Below are 20676 nucleotides of genomic sequence, written 5' to 3'. Positions count from 1 at the left end.
CAGCAAAGGTTTTTCTGCCTTAGCTACATAATGTAATCACTTAGTGAGCATTTAAACCTTCAATGCCCAAGTCAAACCCCAGACCAAATAAAACAAAATCACTGGAATGGAATTTAGGCATCAGTATTTTTTTTTGTCAAGCTCCCCAGTGATTCCAATACGCAACCACCATTCAAAGCCTCTGTTCTAGAAAATCTATTATCTTACAAATAGATTACCTCTACCTAATATTTAAAAACTAAAAGCCTGGCTGGGTGAAGTGGCTCACGCCTGTAATCCCAGAACTTTGGGAGGCCGAGGCAGGAGTTCAAGATCAGCCTGGTCAACATGGTGAAACCCTATCTCTACTAAAAATACAAAAAATTAGCCAGGCATGGTGGCGGGTGCCTGTAATCTCAGCTACTTGGGAGACTGAGACAGGAGAACTGCTTGAACCCAGGAGGCAGAGGTTGCAGTGAGCCGAGATAATGCCACTGTACTTCAGCCTGGGCAACAAAGCGAGACTCTGTCTCTCACGCACACACACATAAAAACCTAAAAGCTTTTCCTGGATGCTGTTGATAGAAAAAATAAAATAAAAATAAAGAAAAATAAGAACCAAGAGTAGTAATTTTTTTCTTTCTAAGTTATTAATTAGAAAATAACTTTCAATTGCTCAGGTACATAAATATCTTTATACCTATAGAGGGTTTCCCCCAAAGTAAGTCAACAGGGGTAATTTTTACTGGGACTGATTGGATTTTTAAAGCCAAAAAAGAGTTTCCAAGACAGAAATACAATTTTCCTCTGTTTATAGATATAATACAGAGAAGATATTTGCATTACATACTGTTAAAGAACTCCTAAACATCAAGAAGAAAGGCTGGGTGCGGTGGCTCACATCTGTAATCCTAGTACTTTGGGAGGCCAAGGGGGGCAGATTACCTGAGCTCAGGAGTTCAAGACCAGCCTGGGTAACACAGTTGAAACCCCGTCTCTACTAAAAATACAAAAAAACTTAGCCAAGCGTGGTGCTGGGTGCCTGTAGTCCCAGCTACTCAGGAAGCTGAGGCAAGAGAATGGCGTGAACCCGGGAGGCAGAGCTTACAGTGAGCCAAGACTGCACCACTGCACTTCAGCCTGGGCGACAGAATGAGACTACATCTCAAAAAAAAAATAAAATTAAATTAAAAATAAATAAATAAGTATTGCATGTGGTGGCACAAGCCTGTAATCACAGTCCCTCTAGAAGGTAAAGCAGAGGCCGGGCGCGGTGGCTCAAGCCTGTAATCCCAGCACTTTGGGAGGCCGAGACGGGTGGATCACGAGGTCAGGAGATCGAGACCATCCTGGCTGACACGGTGAAACCCCGTCTCTACTAAAAAAAAAAAATACAAAAAACTAGCCGGGCGAGGTGGCGGGCGCCTGTAATCCCAGCTACTCTGGAGGCTGAGGCAGAAGAATGGCATGAACCTGGGAGGCGGAGCTTGCAGTGAGCCGAGATCGTGCCACTGCACTCCAGCCTGGGTGACAGAGCAAGACTCCGTCTCAAAAAAAAAAAAAAAAAAAGAAGGTAAAGCAGAAGGATTGCTTGGGTCTACGAGTTTGAGGCTGCAGTAAGCTATGACCATGCCACTGTACTCCAGTCTGGATGACAGAACAAGATCCTGTCTCTAAAAATAAAAAATAATAAATAACAAAAAGATTTTAAAAGTTTAAAAACTAGTGATATAAATATGTAACTGCCTAACATTACAGTTATCTAAATCAGCATACAGATAAGTATCCAGGTCAAAAAGGTAATTCATTAAATCATAAAGTTTCTGTAACATCTTGGTGATTAGTTTCAAATCAAACATTAAAAACAAACAAAACCCAGTAAGGTTTCACTGTATGGCTTTGGGAGCTGAGAAACTGAAACAAAATGCTAACCCTAAGCACATGCTCTATAACCCTTGACTATTTCAGAGGTATATATATATATATTTATATATAAATTTTTTTTTTTTCTGAGACAGTGTCTCGCTCTGACACCAGGCTGGAGTGCAGTGGTGTGATCTCTGCTCACTGCAGCCTCTGCCTCCTGGGCTCAAGAAATTCTCCCACCTTAGCCTCCTGAGTAGCTGAGACTACAGGTGCATGCCACCATGACTGGCTAATTTTTCTATTTCTTGTAGACACAGGGTTTTACCATGTTGCTCAGGCTGGTCTCGAACTCCTGGGCTCAAGCGACCCTCCCACCTCAGCCTTCCAAAGTGCTAAGATTACAGATGTGAGCCACTGTACCCGGCCTCAGAGGTATATTTAAAGATAGTTTCGCACTGTTTTACTGTAATTTCTAGTATGGTCCTAGCTATCTTAAACAAAACTGTCAGTATATATAACAGTCCGTTTTTAAATTACGAGGATATGTTCTTTTTTTTTTTTGAGACAGAATCTCATTATCTCGCTCAGGCTGCAGTGCAGTGGCGCAATCTCAGTTGACTGCAGCCTCTGCCTCTTGGGCTCAAGGGATTCTCCTGCCTCAGCCTCCCAAGTAGCTGGGATTACAGGCGTGTGCCACCATGCCCAGCTAATTTTGTATTTTTAGTAGAGATGGGGTTTCACCATGTTGGCCAGGCTGGTCTCAAACTCCTGGCCTCAAGTAATCCACCCACCTCGACCCCCCAAAGTGCTGGGATTACAGGTATGAGCCACTATGCCCAGCCAGGGTATGTTCTTTTCTCTGCTTCCTCTTTGGAGTTACTGCCTCTATAGCTAATAGAACAACACATACACACCAGAACTTGCATTGACCTTAAGAATTTTGGCATACATTACTTCAGGAAGAAAAAGCAAAACTGAGGAAAAGGAGTGGCAAAGAGATTAAAAATGGGGCTACAATTACATGAAATAATAATGGCAGCAACTAAGTTTTTTTTTTTTTTTTTTTTTTTTGAAACGGAGTCTCGCTCTGTGGCCCAGGTTGGAATGCAGAGGCACGATCTTGGCCCACTGCAACCTCCGCCTTCTGGATTCTAACGATTCTCCTGCCTTAGCCTCCCAAGTAGCTGGGACTACAGGTGTCTGCCACCACACCCAGCTAATTTTTATATTTTTAGCAGAGACGGGGTTTCACCATGTTGGCCAGGGGGTCTTGAACTCCTGACCTCAAGTCATCTGCCTGCCTCAGCCTCCCAAAGTGCTGAGATTACAGGCATGAGCCACTGCACCCGGCCAACAGAAACTAAGATTTATATAGCACTTGCTATGTGCCAGGCACTGTTCTAAGTGCTTTACATTTAAATTTCACAACATTCCTGTGAGGTTGGAATTGTTATTATTCTATTTTACATATAAGGGCAAAAAAATGGTCACATAATTGTTAAAAGATAAGAACCAGGCCGGGCGCGTTTGCTCAAGCCTGTAATCCCAGCACTTTGGGAGGCCGAGACGGGCGGATCACGAGGTCAGGAGATCGAGACCATCCTGGCTAACACGGTGAAACCCCGTCTCTACTAAAAATACAAAAAACTAGCCGGGCGAGGTGGCGGGCGCCTGTAGTCCCAGCTACTCGGGAGGCTGAGGCAGGAGAATGGCGTGAACCCGGGAGGCGGAGCTTGCAGTGAGCTGAGATCCGGCCATCGCACTCCAGCCTGGGTGACAGAGCAAGACTCCGTCTCAAAAAAAAAAAAAAAAAAAAAAAAAAGAACCAAACGTTTGAATCTAGGCAATTTGACTCCAGAGACCACTGTCTCACCATTAAAGATAGCCTGAGAATTCAACCGTATACATTTACTAGGACCCTGCTATATGCAAGGTAGCATGTAGGGAGCTCAAGGCACAAAGATATGACATGGCTTTCCTTCGTGTTTGCATCTGAATGATCACAGAGCTCAAAGTTTCCTTCTACCAGTTACCATTTCAAAATAATCTTTACACTCAAAATACTTCCTCAAATAATTAAGGATAAATGCTATGAAGAATGATTATCAAAGCAAAGCACCAATAGTTTAAAGAGCTTCAAATAGTAATCCAGGCCAGGCATGGTGGCTCACACCTATAGCTGCAGTGCTTTGGGAGGCTGAGGTGGGAGGACTGCTTGAGCCTAGGAGTTTAAGACCAGCCTGGATAATATAGCGAGACCCTGTCTCTACAAACAACAACAACAACAACAAAATTAGCTGGGTGTGATGGCACATGCCTATAGTCCCAGCTACTCGGGAGCTGATGTGGGAGTACCACTTGAGCCTAGGAGGTCAAGGCTTCAGTGAGCCATGATCATGCCATTGCACTCCAGTCTGGGTGACAGGGCAAGACCCTGTCCCAAAAAATATAAATAAATAAAAATAAAAGTTAAAAAAAAAAAAATCCAGAAGAAGGCCTTTAATATGCCATGACAATGTAGAAAATGTCTGCATATAGAGACATTTTTTACATTAATGATCAATTTACACAAAATTTTAACACACTTGGTGTTTTTCCCAGTTCCAAATTATAGTGCTGCAACCATGTAAGTTGCATATGGCAAGTTCACGTTGTAAAAATCAGATAATGAATTTGTTGGCATCTCATCAACAGTAGCACTATTCATTCTTATAAAAATCTAAAAAAATTGGCCAGGTGCGGTGGCTCACGCCTGTAATCCCAGCACTTTGGGAAGCCAAGGCGGTTGGTTCACGAGGTCAGGAGTTCAAGATCAGCCTGACCAAGATGGTGAAACCCCGTTTCTACTAAAAATATTTAAAAAATTAGCCAGGAGTGGTGGTGGGCGCTGCAATCCCAGCTACTCAGGAGGCTGAGGAAGAGAACTGCTTAAACCTGGGAGATGGAGGATGCAGTGAGCCAAGATCACGCCACTGTACTCCAGGCTAGGTGACAGAGTGAAACTCAGTCTCAAAAAAAAAAAAAAAAAAAAATTAATAAAATTGTTGTGTACTTTTTAAATTATTATTATTAAGGAAGCAGACGAGGCAAGATAGATTTCTATCTGCTGGAATGGCTCATGTATGAAAGACATTTGAAAACCACTGTCTGATAGGACAATATACCTAATAATGGTCAGGACAAGATCTCTAAGATCTCTTGTATTCCCATTTCATTTTACCCTGAACACTGGAATTTCCTGGTGGCTGGTTCATAAATTATGACCAATGAGAAAATAAATGGAGACATTACACATTTAGAGTAATAATGATAAAATTTTAACTTGAAAAGTATGTGGAAATAGGCCGGGCGCAGTGGCTCACACCTGTAATCCCAGCACTTTGGGAGGCCGAGGCGAGCAGATCACAAGGTCAGGATCTCGAGACCATCCTGGCTAACACGGTGAAACCTCATCTCTGCTAGAAATACAAAAAATTAGCCAGGTGTTGTGGTAGGCGCCTGTAGTCCCAGCTACTCGGGAGGTTGGGAGAATGGTGTGAACCTGGGAGGCAAAGCTTGCAGTGAGCCAAGATCGCGCCACTGTACTCCAGCCTGGGCGACAGAGTGAGACTCTGTCTCAAAAAACAAAACAAAACAAAACAAAAAAAAAAAAAAGAGGAAAGTATGTGGAAATAAATAATAGAGGTTAAAAATTATACATACTTAAATACAAATAATACACTTTGTAGGTATATTACATGAAAAATAAATGTATGCAGGTAGCCAACTCTTGCTCATATCTGAATAGAGTGCTTCTATCTATCAGAAACCAGCAGTATGTCCTTGACAGAACTTTGGGTATAGTTTTTAAAATATACAAGCGCAATGTAAAATAGATTAATCAACCTAAAACTCAACTGTGACTACGACTACAGTAAGTGCTACAAAAATTTAGAAGAATACAGAGTTCCTGCTCTAATATTTCTTTAACATCTAAGTCAGTGGTTCTCAAACTTTAGCATAGATCAAAATCACTAGGGGAGCTTTTTAAAACAAATTACTGGGCTCCATTCCAAAATTTCTGATTAAGTAGGTCTGGAATGGGACCTAAGAATTCGCAGGTCTAACAAGTTCCTGGGTAATGCTGATACTGCTGATCCAAAGACCATACTTTAAAAATCACTGGATTACAGCTAGGCACCACAGCTCCTGCCTACAATCCCAGTGCTTTGAGAGGCTGAGGCGGGACTATTGCTTGAGGTCTGGAGTTAAAGAGTAGCCTGGGCAACACAGTGAGGCACTGTCTCTACAAAAATAAAAATATTAGCCAGGTGTGGTGGCGTGCCCCTGTAGTCTTAGGAGGCTGAGGTGGGAGGATGGCTTGAGCCTAGGAGTTTGAGGCTACCATCAACAATGATCACTGCACTCTAGCCTGGGCAAGAGAACGAGACCCTGTCTGAAAAAAATATATGTAATTTTTGGCTCTCTCTCTATATATTTGTTGGCTGGGTGCAGTGACCCATGTTTGTAATCCCAGCCCTTTGAGAGTCTGAAGTGGGAGGATCACGCAAGTCCAGGAGTTTGAGATCAGCCTGGGCAACATGGTAAGACCTTGTCTCGGCCGGGCGCGGTGGCTCAAGCCTGTAATCCCAGTACTTTGGGAGGCCGAGACGGGCGGATCGCGAGGTCAGGAGATCGAGACCATCCTGGCTAATACGGTGAAACCCTGTCTCTACTTAAAAATACAAAAAAATAGCCGGGCGACGAGGCGGGCGCCTGTAGTCCCAGCTACTCGGGAGGCTGAGGCAGGAGAATGGCGTAAACCCGGGAGGCGGAGCTTGCAGTGAGCTGAGATCCGGCCACTGCACTCCAGCCTGGGCGACAGAGCAAGACTCCGTCTCAAAAAAAAAAAAAAAAAAAAAAAAAAAGACCTTGTCTCTACAGAAAAATAAAACAGGCTGGGCATGGTAGTTGATGCCTGTAATCCCTGCATTTTGGGAGGCCAAGGCAGGCAGATCGCTTAAGGCTAGGAGTTCGAGACCAGCCTGGGCAACATGGTGAAAACTTATTTCTACAAAAAACTAAAAAAAATAGTCAGGTGTGGTGGCACATGCCTGTAGTCCCTGCTACTCAGGAGGCTGAGGTGGGAAGATCACTTATGCCCGGGAGATCTAGGCTGCAGTGAGCTGTGATCATGCCACTGTACTCTGGCCTGGGTGACAGAGCGAGATCCCATATCACAAAAATAAAAAAAAAAAAGAAAATAAAAAATAAAATTAGCTGGGCATGATGGCACACACCTGTAGTCTCAGTTATTCAGGAAGCTGAGGTGGGTGGATAGCTTGTGCCCAGGAGATCAAGACTGTAGTTACCCATGACTGCACCACTGCATTCCAGCATGGGTGACAGAGTGAGACCCTGTCTCAAGAAAAGAAAAAAAAATTAAATGAAAAAAAATGTTAAAAAGAGGTTGGGCTTGGTGGCTCATGCTTGTAATCCCAGCACTTTGGGAGGCCAAGGCGGGAGAATCACTTGATGTTAGGAGTTCGAGACCAGCTGCCCAACATGGTGAAACCTCGCCTCTACTGAAAATACAAAAATTAGCTGAGCATGGTGGCACACACCTGTAATCCCAGCTACTCAGGAGGATGAGGCAGGAGAAATGCTCGAACCTGGGAGGCTGAGGTTGCAGTGAGCCAAGATCGCGCCACCGCATTCTAGCCTGAGCGTCAGAGATTTTTGTATCTCAAAATTAATTAATTCATTTTTAAAAATCACTGGATTACTTCATTTTCTTACAAACAAAGCTTGCTAATTCTGATTCTTTATTTTCAAATTCATGTTATTGCTTTTGTCCTTACTGTATTTTAGGGGAAATCGCTATGAATTGGAAACCCGTAAGAATTTGAGAAGACAACAAAACTATATAAATGAAAGGACAAGTATTTCATTTATTTGGTCTAAACATTCAGCAATTTCAGTCATGTACAACTAGCTATAATCACAGAAGTAATTACTGAGATTGAGAAGAAATAAAATCAGCCAAAAGCAGCAGAGGCATGCTGTTAATTTCTTATTTTTCTACCATAATAAATTGGAGTCAGCAGGGAGGAGTACCATTAATAGCCAAGAAACATAGATATAGCAAGAAAAACAAAGAAGAGACATGAAGGAAAAAAAATGAAGGGGATTAGGATAGCAACAAGTGGGATGAGGACGGCAAGTGAAAATGGATAAGCAGCAGACACGTTAAGGAGGAAAGAGACACAATGAACATAAGTGGCCAGAAAAGAAGAAAAAAAATGGTAAACAAACTATCCAAAAGTGTGGGGTAATTCACTAAAAGGACAAGCCAAGCCCTCAAAACTAAATAACTAAATAACTCTTATTAGGGTATTACTATGCCATATTAAAGCACACCAACAACACAGGAATCTGGGCACACTTGGTGAGAAAGAAAAGAGCCATGCATACTTTTAGTAAACATAAATGACTCTATATAGTACAACTGTCATAAGCAAAAACTCTGAGTTGTAAAGAAAAGATTCAAATATAGGTGATTCTTATCAAGGTAAAAACAAGTATTTTATACATCTTAGCAAAAAATTTTATAAAAGTCGTATCCAAAAAAAGTCCTGGCAATTAATGGGTACTTAATTAACTAGAAATATCAATCATCCAGATATCTGACTTTTCCAAGTGTTACCCAAAAAGAGAATGGGGTCACATGAAATGTATTATCATCACTTTAGTTGAATTCTCTAACAATTTTTACTTACCAGGGGGAAGATCATCAACTTTTGCTAGGTCATTCTCTTCTATTCCAGGCATCCCTGCATCAGCACCTCTTTTGATTTGTTCTGCCCAAGTAACAGAAAGACAGAATTCTATAATTTTTCTTACATAATTTGAAAATGTTTTGAAGGAATGTAACAATCAGTTTCTAAAAGTAATAGGCTACATCATCTGAACATCTTTATATCTTGCTTTGGACATAGCTGTAACTCTAAAATAACTTACTCTTTTTTCTCTTCCATCAAAGGATCCAAATTTGAAACAATGAAGACACTTAATCATGTGTGAACTAAAATCAAACAATTTTCTTTCTGATTAAAAATATTCACTTAAAAATGGGAAGAAAAAGTTAATATCCTATTAATACAAAACAAAATAATAATAATAATAATAATAATAATAATAATAATAATAATACCTTTCCCATGTGGAATATGATTGCTTGAGGGTTCTTCATTCTTATCTGCAACATTCTCAGCTACTTTTGGAATATTTTTAGGTACGACTTGATCGTTTATATCCGATTCTTTTCCACCATTTGATTGAATCTTGTGGGCCTCTTGCAGCTAAAGATTCAGTAACAATAAATATTTTTCAGTTCATATTGTTAAACCACTGACACAACTATTAATTAAATGGTTCAAAAGGGTTCAAATAATGAACAACTGGAGATGCAGGATACATTATTTTCTGTGTGATTTTTATACCTGATAAAAAGTCAAAGAATAACACTTTTGAAAATCTCTAGCTACAGTAAATGAATGATTTGGTAAGCAGAGGAGGTGACTCTGTTTGGCTATGCAGAGGTGTGTGATTCTGCAAGACAGCCTGCTGAGTACTATACGTTGCCCTGATGGCCTACAACTGGGCATTTTCCTGGGTGCTATGGGCAGGGTGGGTTCTCTGTAAGCATATGTTAGAATCAAGCAGGATGGCAGAAAGGAGGAGACTGGCATACAGGTGCTTCTTCAAGAGCAAGGGTGAAAAACAGGCAATCTTCTTCCTAAGTGTGCTGGCCACCGAAGCACAGCAAGTAATGGCAGGACAACAAACAGGTCAGTGCTACCCCCAACCCTGTTCCTAACCTAGCATCTTCTTGGAAATGCAAATCTTCAAGTATATGGTTAGGCCTAACTCAATTCTCTTGATGGACCAGTATTGAGTTTGCCTCCATGGAAAATTGGGAGCAGCAAGGAGTCAAGTACACAAGCTTGGGATGCCATATATGGGTTCCTCTAGTCAACATTTAACATATCTATAAATGCTTTGTAAACTCTAAAGCAGTACGAAATATAATTCTTAGTAATGTTATAAAAATAGTACGAAAAAATTTATATGGAATCTAGAAAAACAAGAACAAAATCTTTTTTTTTTTTGATCTTTTTTATTTTTGAGACAGAGTCTTGCTCTGCTGCCCAGGCTGGAGTGCAGTGGCGCGATCTTGGCTCACTCCAAGCTCTGCCTCCCAGGTTCATGCCATTTTCCTGCCTCAGCCTCCCGAGTAGCTGGGACTACAGGCGCCCGCCACCACGCCCCGCTAATTTTTTGTATTTTTAGTAGTAGAGAGGGGGTTTCACTGTGTTAGCCAGGATGGTCTCAATCTGCTGACCTCATGATCCGCCCACCTCAGCCTCCCAAAGTGCTGGGATTACAGGCGTGAGCCACCGCATCCGGCCACAAGAGTCAAATCTTAAGAATGTGTCACAACAAAGGAGAAAGGATACTCTGACAATCAGGTGTAGGTATTCCAACAAATGTTTGCATCGTGCTTCAGTTTCCAAATTGCTTTCATAGCTGTCCTCTAGTAGAAATAAAATTCGGCCGGGCGCGGTGGCTCAAGCCTGTAATCCCAGCACTTTGGGAGGCCGAGGCAGGCGGATCACAAGGTCAGGAGATCGAGACCATCCTGGCTAACACGGTGAAACCCCGTCTCTACTAAAAAATACAAAAAAACTAGCCGGGCGAGGTGGCGGGTGCCTGTAGTCCCAGCTACTCGGGAGGCTGAGGCAGGAGAATGGCGTGAACCCAGGAGGCGGAGCTTGCAGTGAGCTGAGATCTGGCCAGTGCACTCCAGCTTGGGTGACAGAGCGAGACTCCGTCTCAAAAAAAAAAAAAAAAAAAAAAAAAAAAAAAAAGAAATAAAATTCATAGTTTTGAGAAAAACAAAACTGAGGCTTTAAAAAGTTAAGCAGTTTAGAAGTTAAGGCCAGGAGCGGTGAATCATGCCTGTAATCTCAGCACTTTGGGAGGCCGAGACGGGCGGATCACAAGGTGAGGAGATCGAGACCATCCTGGCTAACACGGTGAAACCCCGTCTCTACTAAAAAATACAAAAAATTAGCCGGGCAAGGTGGCGGGCGCCTGTAGTCCCAGCTACTCGGGAGGCTGAGGCAGGAGAATGGCGTGAACCCGGGAGGCGGAGCTTGCAGTGAGCCAGGATCTGGCCACTACACTCCAGCCTGGGTGACAGAGCGAGACTCCGTCTCAAAAAACAAACAAACAAACAAACAAACAAACAAAACCCCAGCAGTTTGGGCCAGGCGCGGTGGCTCATGCCTGTAATCCTACCACTTTGGGAGGCCGAGGTGGGTGAATCACGAGGTCAGGAGTTCGAGATCAGCCTGACCAACATGATGAAACCCCATCTCTACTAAAAACACAAAACTGAGTTGGGCGTGGTGGCCCACGCCTGTAATCCCAGCTACTCAGAAGGCTGAGGCAGAAGAATCGCTTGAACTCAGGAGGCGGAGGTTGCAGTGAGCCGAGATGGGGCCACTGCACTCCTGCATGGGCTACGGAGCAAGACTCCGTCTCAGGAAAAAAAAAAAAAAAAAAAATTAAGCAGTTTGTACAAAGTCACAAAACTAGAGAATTGTGAAGAAGGAATTCTAACCATCGTCTTTCTGACTCCAAATCTCACATTTCCTGTAAGTTGGTAAGCTATAATCAATTCTGATAGCTTAATCATTGATGAATGAAATGATAAACTGAAATTTTTGAACATGTCTAATATAAACACCAAGGGTGAGAAAATCCATGAGGCACAACTTGAGCAGTCAGCTTGCATCTCTGTGCATCTTCACTATAACGCTATCTCATAAGGCTATTGCTATAGTACTCTTCACTCTTTTGCAGATGTGGATAAGACAAATATTGAACAAAATTAAAAGTCAACAAGCTACTGTTCAAAAATACTTTTCCATTGAAAGCAGTTAACAAAGATGTTGTCTCTTTAATGCATTATTGACAGTACCTTTCTATGAATGGACAATATCAATATTAATAAAATAAGATGCTTTTCTAGATGCAATGTCTGTGATTTGGTTAGGGGACCTACTGATTGTTTTTAAAATAAACTTCTTATTCTGAAATAATTTTAGATTTACAGAAAAGTAATCATCCCTTACCCAGTTTCCCCTAACGTTAACATCCTATTAATGTACCATCCATAATTACCATGATACATTTGCAAAACTAAAAAAAAATCAGTATATTATTAGTACCTAAACTCCAGACTTAGATTTCACCAGTTTTTCCACTAAGTCCATTTTCTGTTTCAGGATCCAATTCAGGATACTACACTGCATTTATTTTAATTTTTTAATTTTCTTTTTTTTTTTTTTTTTTTTTTTTTTTGAGGCAGAGTCTCGCTCTGTCGCCCGGACTGGAGTGCAGTGGCCAGATCTCAGCTCACTGCAAGCTCCGCCTCCCGGGTTTACGCCATTCTCCTGCCTCAGCCTCCGGAGTAGCTGGGACTACAGGCGCCCGCCACTTCGCCCGGCTAGTTTTTTTTTTGTATTTTTAGTAGAGACGGGGTTTCACCGTGTTAGCCAGGATGGTCTCGATCTCCTGACCTCGTGATCCGCCCGTCTTGGCCTCCCAAAGTGCTGGGATTACAGGCTTGAGCCACCGCGCCCGGCCAATTTTTTAATTTTCGAGATGGAGTCTCGTTCTGTTGCCAGGCTGGAGTGCAGTGGTACAGTATTGGCTCACTGCAACCTCTGCCTCCCCAGTTCAAGGGATTCTCCTGCCTCAGCCTCCTGAGTAGCTGGGATTACAGGCACCAGCCACCATGCCCGGCTAACTTTTTGTATTTTTAGTAGAGACGAGGTTTCACCACGTTGGCCGGCTGGTCTCAAACTCCTGACCTCGTGATCCACCCACCTTGGTCTCCCAAAGTGGTGGGATTACAGGTATGAGCCACCGCCCCCAGCTACTACACTACATTTAAGTCCTCAGGTCTCCTTAGTCTTCTCTGGGCTATGAGAGTTTCTCTGTCCCTATAGCATGAACGCAGGGTTGTGTCTCAATAAAATTTTATGTATGAACACCAAAATAAATATTTCTATAATTTTCCAACGTACTAAGATAATTTTCTCAATTTTTTTCATCATTTGAAAATGTGAAAACCACTTTTGGCCTCTAAACAGTACAAAAACAGGCAGCGAGCTGAATTCAGCCTGCGGGCTATAGTTTGCTGTCTCCTTTTCCAGAGTCATTTCTGTGATAGACATGTGGCTGGTTAAGTAATTTTAAAATTAATAAACAATCAAAAAGATAAAGCCCTGAATACAATTTATGCTTATTTCATATAGCTAACATTGGATTTGTCTCTATGAAAACTCAAATTGCACAGAACCAACTTGCTATAGTAGTTAAAGAACAGGAAATGAAGGGTGGGGAGTAGAATTAGGCAGCTAATCTAGAGAGTAAGGGCTGATGTGCTGCCCAGAAAGGAGAAGTTATCTGGGCACCTCAATTCCTGCCACGCCTTCTTCCATTAGGGTAGGATAATGGCAAGGAATAATTGGAGAGGCATTAGTTAATTAATAACATAAAAATAGCCTAGTATAGAAGAACAGAAAGAGAATCACACTGGCTTGGAAAAAAGGGGAAAGCTCTCATCTGTCTTCCTTAAGAGAATAGAAGAGAGCAAACTTATCCCATTATTTATATACTACGCTTATAATGACACAATTGCAATAGCAAATCTCTCTTCCCCTTCCTTTTGTGTTCCATTATGTTATTTTAACCCTCCAGTGTCTCAATAATACCTTTTGATTGCCCTCAATGCTGCTACTATGGTAGCTCACTCAGGCCTGCCTTCTTTCACCAATCCATCCTTATACCTCTTCAAAGTAGACTGCAGATAAGTAGCAGCTATTCCACTTTGTAGATTCAAAAAATGAAATAGAGAAAGAAATGACACCCTCTATATCCTAGTATAAAATTGTGAAAAAGCTAAGAATGAAAACCTGATATCCTTAACTTCTAGTCCTTTAGTTGAGATTCTACCAAAGAGCAAAACAAATACTTTTCACTATTAAATCTTTCTTTCCTTTAAATCACAAGAGTTCAGACAAATCGTGCCTAGTCAGGTAAGATTACAGGGTATAAAAAAATGAATCATGTCCTTAATAACTAGTAATCTTCAGACAATTTCTTCTATTGTTAAAAAAATCTTGGCCGGGCGCGGTGGCTCACGCCTGTAATCCCAGCACTTTGGGAGGCCGAGGCGGGCGGATCACAAGGTCAGGAGATCGAGACCACGGTTAAACCCCGTCTCTACTAAAAATACAAAAGATTAGCCGGGCGCGGTGGCAGGCGCCTGTAGTCCCAGCTACCCGGGAGGCTGAGGCAGGAGAATGGCGTGAACCCAGGAGGCGGAGCTTGCAGTGAGCCGAGATCGCGCCACTGCACTCCAGCCTGGTGGACAGAGCGGGACTCCGTCTCAAAAAAAAAAAAAAAAAAAAAAAAAAAAAAAAAAATCTTCATAATACATATTAACTTAAAATGAATTAATAAAAGAATTTGGCCGGGTGCGGTGGCTCAAGCCTGTAATCCCAGCACTTTGGGAGGCCAAGGCGGGCGGATCACGAGGTCAGGAGATCGAGACCATCCTGGCTAACACGGTGAAACCCCGTCTCTACTAAAAATACAAAAAATTAGCCGGGCGAGGTGGCGGGTGCCTGTGGTCCCAGCTACTCGGGAGGCTGAGGCAGGAGAATGGCGGGAACCCGGGAGGCGGAGGTTGCAGTGAGCTGAGATCCGGCCACTGCACTCCAGCCTGGGCGACAGAGCAAGACTCCTTCTCAAAAAAAAAAAAAAAAAGAATTTGCCCCCCCGCCCCCCGCCCCGCCAAAAGTATGAATCAAATTGGTTATAGTGGCTAGTGTCTCATTTCTGTGCTTAAGGAAAGGGTGTCAGAAAAACAGAGATTGATAATAAAGGAAAAAGTGTTTCTTTTTATTCTATTTCTCAAATGCATAAAAAAGGAAGTAGTTGATTTTCAGTAAAAAAGTCGCCCACTTTACAATCTGAGAAATACATTAACAACAAAAATTATTTTTTAAAAAAGATGGATATTTTGGTTCAAAATTAATTTCATTTTTTTTTTTTTTTTGAGACAGAGTCTCACTCTGTCGCCCAGGCTGGAGTGCAGTGGTGCAATCTTGGCTCACTGTAACCTCCGTGGAGTGCAGTGGTATGATCTTGGCTCATTGTAACCTCCGTCTCCTGGGCTCAAGCAGTTCTCCTGCCTCAGCCTCTTAAGTAGCTGAGATTACAGGCATGCACCACCAGACCTAGCTATATTTTGTATTTTTAGTAGAGATGGGGTTTCCCCATGTTGGCTAGGCTGATCTTGACCTCCTAACCTCAAGTGATCCACCCACTTCAGCCTCCCAAAGTGCTGGGATTACAGGCGTGAACCACCACGCCTGACCAGTTTTAAGAATTAAGATTATATTTTTGCAAATGTTTAATTTACTCAGAAATAAAGTCATTGTAAATCACTTTTGGAATTAGGCTGGCTGGAAAACTTAAACTATAATGTTTTGTGACAAAATTACAATTTTAATTTCTAAATTATCATGATTTATAACAAAAATATGTTTGGATTTAAGTATATTTTTTAAATTTACCTTTTGTTCCTGTAAAAACTGGTCTGCTAACTTTTTAATATTTTCTTCATGCTGTGCTCTCAATTCCTTGATCTGCTGTCCACACTGAAAACTAAATTACAAAGTCATTCTTTTAGATTATATTACCTTGGATTGGATTCTCAAAGTTGTCCAGTAGTTGACACATACATTAAGAAAGACAAAACATTCAGTTAGCAGGGGAGAGTGGGCTGGAAAAAACAAAGAGCATACAAATAGCTCACAATCCAAACTTTTAAAATACTTGAACTTGTAATAGGAAATAGGTAATACTGATAAAGCTAATTGACAAAACAGAAATTACAAAGATAAAAACAATTCTTTTCCTATTATTTCCATAAATTGCATCTATAAAAAAACTATCAGAACCAACTTCAATCACAGAAGACAAAAATACTGGAGAAGAGAAAACTGTGAGACTAATTTATAGTAACAGATGAGGAAAGCTAGAATTATGAGAACTGATAAGGAGTGGTAGCAGAAGATTCATCCAATAGTTAGTACTTTAAAAATTGTAATAAAAGGCTAAACCATAGAATACTAGGAACAGGAGAAACTAATAAAGAAGATAGACTGGTGCCATCAAGAGAAAGTGAACAGAAGCAAAACATAAAGATAGTGACTTTCTGCTAGCCAAGTAGCCAAAGGATACACATAGACCAATCATGCAAAAAGAAACAGTTGACAAACATATAGAAAAATGTTAACTTTCACCATTATAAAATGCAAATTAAACTTCCTATATGTGTCTAGGCGCGGTGGCTCACACGTGCAATCCCAGCACTTTGGGAGGCCAAGGCAGGCAGATCACTGGAGGCCAGGAGTTCAAGATCAGTCTGGCCAACACAATGAAACCTTGTCTCTACTAAAGACACAAAAAATTTAGCCAGGCATGGTGGTACATGCCTGTGGTCCCAGCTACTCAGGAGGCTGAGGCATGAGAATTGCTTAAACCCAGGAGGTGGAGGTTGCAGTGAGCTGAGATTGTGCCACTGCACTCCAGCCTGGGAGTCAGAGACAGACTCAGTCTCAAAAAAAGAAAAAGACAAAACAAAAAACAAAAAAACCCACCAACTTCCTATATGTATATATGTAGTATCTTATTCCTATACTAACAAAATTAAATTAGAATTAAAACCAAAGTTGGCAGGGCTATGGGGAAATATCTACATTATAAATGAGTACAATCATTTCAGAAAGCAATCTTTCACCTGTGCAGTAAAAGCAACAAAATTGGTAAAGCATTCTTTTTGAGGAATTCTACATTTGAGAAAATATACTACTGAAATAACATAAGGGGAGGGGAAATCTTTATTTATTTATTTATTTGTTTGTTTGTTTATTTATTTATTTATTTTTGAGACAAGCTTTCCTTCTGTTGCCCAGACTGGAGTGCAGGCATGATAATGGCTCACTGCAGCCTCAACCTCCCAAGCTCAAGCGATCCTCCCACTTCAGCCTCCTGAGTAGCTGGGACCACAGGTGTATGCCAGCATACCCAGCTAGTTTTGGGAAATCTTTTTTGCACAGAAAATTTTATAGCTGTGATAGTCTTTTTCTTTTTTTTTTGAAGAGACAAGTTCTCACCCTGTTGCCCAGGCTAGAGTACAGTGGCATCATCATGGCTCACTGCAGCCTCAATCTCCTGGACTCAAGCAATCCTCCCACCTCAGCTCCCAAGCAGCTAGGACTACAGGCATATGCCACCATACCCAGCTAATTTTTAAAATTTTTTTTTTTTTTTTTTTTTTTTTTTGAGACGGAGTCTCGCTCTGTCGCCCGGGCTAGAGTGCAGTGGCCGGTTCTCAGCTCACTGCAAGCTCCGCCTCCTGGGTTTATGCCATTCTCCTGCCTCAGCCTCCGAGTAGCTGGGACTACAGGCGCCTGCCACCTCGCCCGGCTAGTTTTTTGTATTTTTTAGTAGAGACGGGGTTTCACCGTGTTAGCCAGGATGGTCTCGATCTCCTGACCTCGTGATCCGCCTGTCTCGGCCTCCCAAAGTGCTGGGATTACAGGCTTGAGCCACCGCGCCCGGCTAATTTTTAAAAATTTTTTGTAGAGACAGAGGTCTCATTATGTTGCCTAGGCTGGTCTTTAACTCCTGGGCTCAGATGATTCTCCAGTCTCAGTCTCCCAAAGTGTTAGGATTATAGGTGTGAACCACCATAACCTAGCCTGTGATAGTCTTAAAGTGAGAAAAGGAAAACTCCTACTGTGGTCCCACAATTGGAAAAGACTAAAGAAGTTTTGGTATATTAATATGCTAGAATAATATATTACCTCTACATATGTTCAATCTTTAATCCTATAGACATGCAGAAAAATACTGAATACTGTTATGTTAAAATATATATATTTAAGTAAATGTATAATGATAACTGATAATCTACAAGAGTAAGAAGTCAGAAATGGACAAAAAATGCTTTAAAATATGGCAAATCTTTCTAACTTTTGGTGTACAAATCTAAAAAATATCTTTTACCATAAAATTGATTACAAATATAATAAAAGTTTTAAGGAATGATTGCTAGAAAGGCCTGTAAGAGGTTCCCCAACCTCATCACCAAGTCTAGAGGTATCAGCAAGAGGGTTGACATGCAGAACAGGAAGAGCAGCTAGCACTCAGGCCCTCAGCTCTTCTGGGAACATCTCCCAGTGCTGGTTTCATCTTCTGGATGCTCATCAAAAAGAATCACAAATCTCCTTTCCATCTTTGCCACATCTGATAAAACTCAGAGCTTGTAAGATTTTCTGTCTCACAATGAATTTTACAACATAATAAACTCAGCATGCCCTCTAAGAGATACTTCATGCTGTTTAATTTATCAAAATAAGAGTCTGGATTTCAAAAAGCTAAAGAAAGATAAAAGAAAAGGAATTTAAAAGACTTAACAAAATGAAAGAAGAGAAAAAAAGGAAAACAAAAGTCCGAGAGGAAGAAATGAACTGAGTCCAAAAGTTGGACAAATATTTTAGATTCATAAACATATGTTGTATGTAACATCTTACCTTTCATATTCTAACCTCTTCACAAGGTAAGTATTATTCTTCCTGTAGTCCTGAAGCTGGTCTTCTTGTCGAAGAAACTCCTGACGAAGCTCGGCAAGTTGCTCTATCCACCCAAGGTAAGAACCAAAGGAGTCAAGTTCACTCATTGTAATGCTTCCTATTCAGAAGCTATGGGATGTTTGTTTGTTTGTTTGTTTGTTTATTTATTTATTTTGAGACGGAGTCTTGCTCTGTCGCCCAGGCTGGAGTGCAGTGGCCGGATTTCAGCTCACTGCAAGCTCCGCCTCCCGGGTTTACGCCATTCTCCTGCCTCAGCCTCCCGAGTAGCTGGGACTACAGGCGCCCGCCACCTCACCCGGCTAGTTTTTTGTATTTTTTTAAGTAGAGACGGGGTTTCACCATGTTAGCCAGGATGGTCTCGATCTCCTGACCTCGTGATCCGCCCGCCTCGGCCTCCCAAAGTGCTGGGATTACAGGCTTGAGCCACCGCGCCCGGCCGGGATTTTTTTTAATTATACATAATTCTCAGTTTTTTTAGTAATACTCCCAGGAAATTAAATTATATAACTAATACCACATTTAACAGCCTTTTGTAACACATTCATGGTCAATAAAATTTATTCATTTATTTATTTATTTAAGATAGGGTCTTGCTCTGTCGCTCAGGTTAGAGTGCAGTGGTGCAATCTTGGCTCACTGCAACCTCCACTTCCTGAGCTCAAGTGATCCTCTCACCTCAGCCTCCCAGGCAGCTGAGACTACAGGTGTGCAACACAACATCCGGCTAATTTTTGTATTTTTAGTAGATTTTGCCCAGACTGGTCTTGAACTTGTGGGCTCAAGCAATCCGGCCACCTCAGCCTCCCAAAGTGCTGGGATTACTGGCATAAGCCACCACACCTGACCAATAACATTTATTTTTAAAACAATATAGCTTCAGTGGAGTTCACATCAACCCAAAATATTCTTTAAATTACATTGTTACACTTTGTGTAGACACGTGCTAAGCTGTGGAGACAATACAAAAACTACCTATCTCTTCAAACCTATCTGCTTTATTACAGTAGGAAAAAAAATCATACTTTTTAGATATGTTTACTATGGGTACAAATTTTAAGTTTTCTTTCTCATTTTAAATCACATTCGACTACCAACTTAGGTGCCAATCATTTTAGATACATTTCTAGTTCGGCTATGGACGGTAGCTCTACATATCCCAAAATTCCATTTTCAAAGCTCATAATTTCTGGACTGAGACTGAAATGTTTTAGTGGAAATGAATAACATGAAATTCCAAACTAGATAGTAAATTATAACCTGGCCAAACACTTGTTTGTAAATGTTTAATCCACAGTCACCAGCCACACATGTTCTAGATTTCATTCCCTCATGAGCTAAAGTCTACAGACAAAAGAAATGCAGGCGGAAAAGAGTAAATGTTAATTACATAGATAGGTGATTTTAAAAACAGCTAACAGCCTTAGCAGTTAAGCAAAAGTAGTATTAAGATAATTTTTAGAAATGAAAACAGGGGCCTATACTGTATAAGCAACAGTTTATTAAGATTAAAATATAACATCTAGCTATAATGTACCAACACTATAACATCTATTTCTTACGGAAGGATTATAGAATTAGTCTTATTACTCTAAAAGCACTCCAAAAACACTTGGGAGATATATATACAGCCACTTTCCTGAGTAAAAAGGGTGGATCACATGAGGCCAGGAGTTTGAGACCAGCCTCGCCAACAAGTGGAAACCCCGTCTCTACTAAAAATACAAAAATTAGCTAGGTGTGGTAGCACATGCCTGTAATCTCAGCTACTTAGGAAGCTGAGGCAGGAGAATCACTTGAACCCAGAGGCAGAGGTTGCAGTGAACCAAGATCATGCCACTGCATTCCAGCTTGGGCGATAAAGGAAGACTATCTCAAAAAAAAAAAAAAAAAAAACTATAAATAAAAAATAAAAATAAAAAGCAGATGTTTTTAAACAGCAGATGTAAACATATACTTATAACTGCATTCATGCAACAAAAAGACTAGAATAAAATATATATCAAATAGAATATACACTAGAATAAAAATATATCAGAGTACTATCAGT

At 41.2% G+C, this 20676-nt stretch overlaps 1 protein-coding gene across 2 annotated transcripts in view; it reads right to left on the bottom strand.

Annotated features, from left to right (window-relative positions):
* The window catches only part of CASC4 (cancer susceptibility 4), a 126409-nt gene that overhangs the window by 68385 nt on the left and 37348 nt on the right, over nucleotides 1–20676 (bottom strand). For both annotated transcript variants that reach the window (XM_010385233.2, XM_010385234.2), the window contains exons 3-6: nucleotides 18570–18672; nucleotides 15543–15633; nucleotides 9038–9185; nucleotides 8604–8684 (exon numbers count right to left, since the gene is read on the bottom strand). In XM_010385233.2, coding sequence (XP_010383535.1) covers nucleotides 8604–8684; nucleotides 9038–9185; nucleotides 15543–15633; nucleotides 18570–18672 — 423 coding nt within the window. The remainder of the gene's footprint in view (nucleotides 1–8603; nucleotides 8685–9037; nucleotides 9186–15542; nucleotides 15634–18569; nucleotides 18673–20676) is intronic.

Source organism: Rhinopithecus roxellana, chromosome 5, assembly GCF_007565055.1.
Source record: "Rhinopithecus roxellana isolate Shanxi Qingling chromosome 5, ASM756505v1, whole genome shotgun sequence".
NCBI lineage: Eukaryota > Metazoa > Chordata > Mammalia > Primates > Cercopithecidae > Rhinopithecus > Rhinopithecus roxellana.
This window is presented reverse-complemented; position numbering and strand designations above follow the sequence as displayed.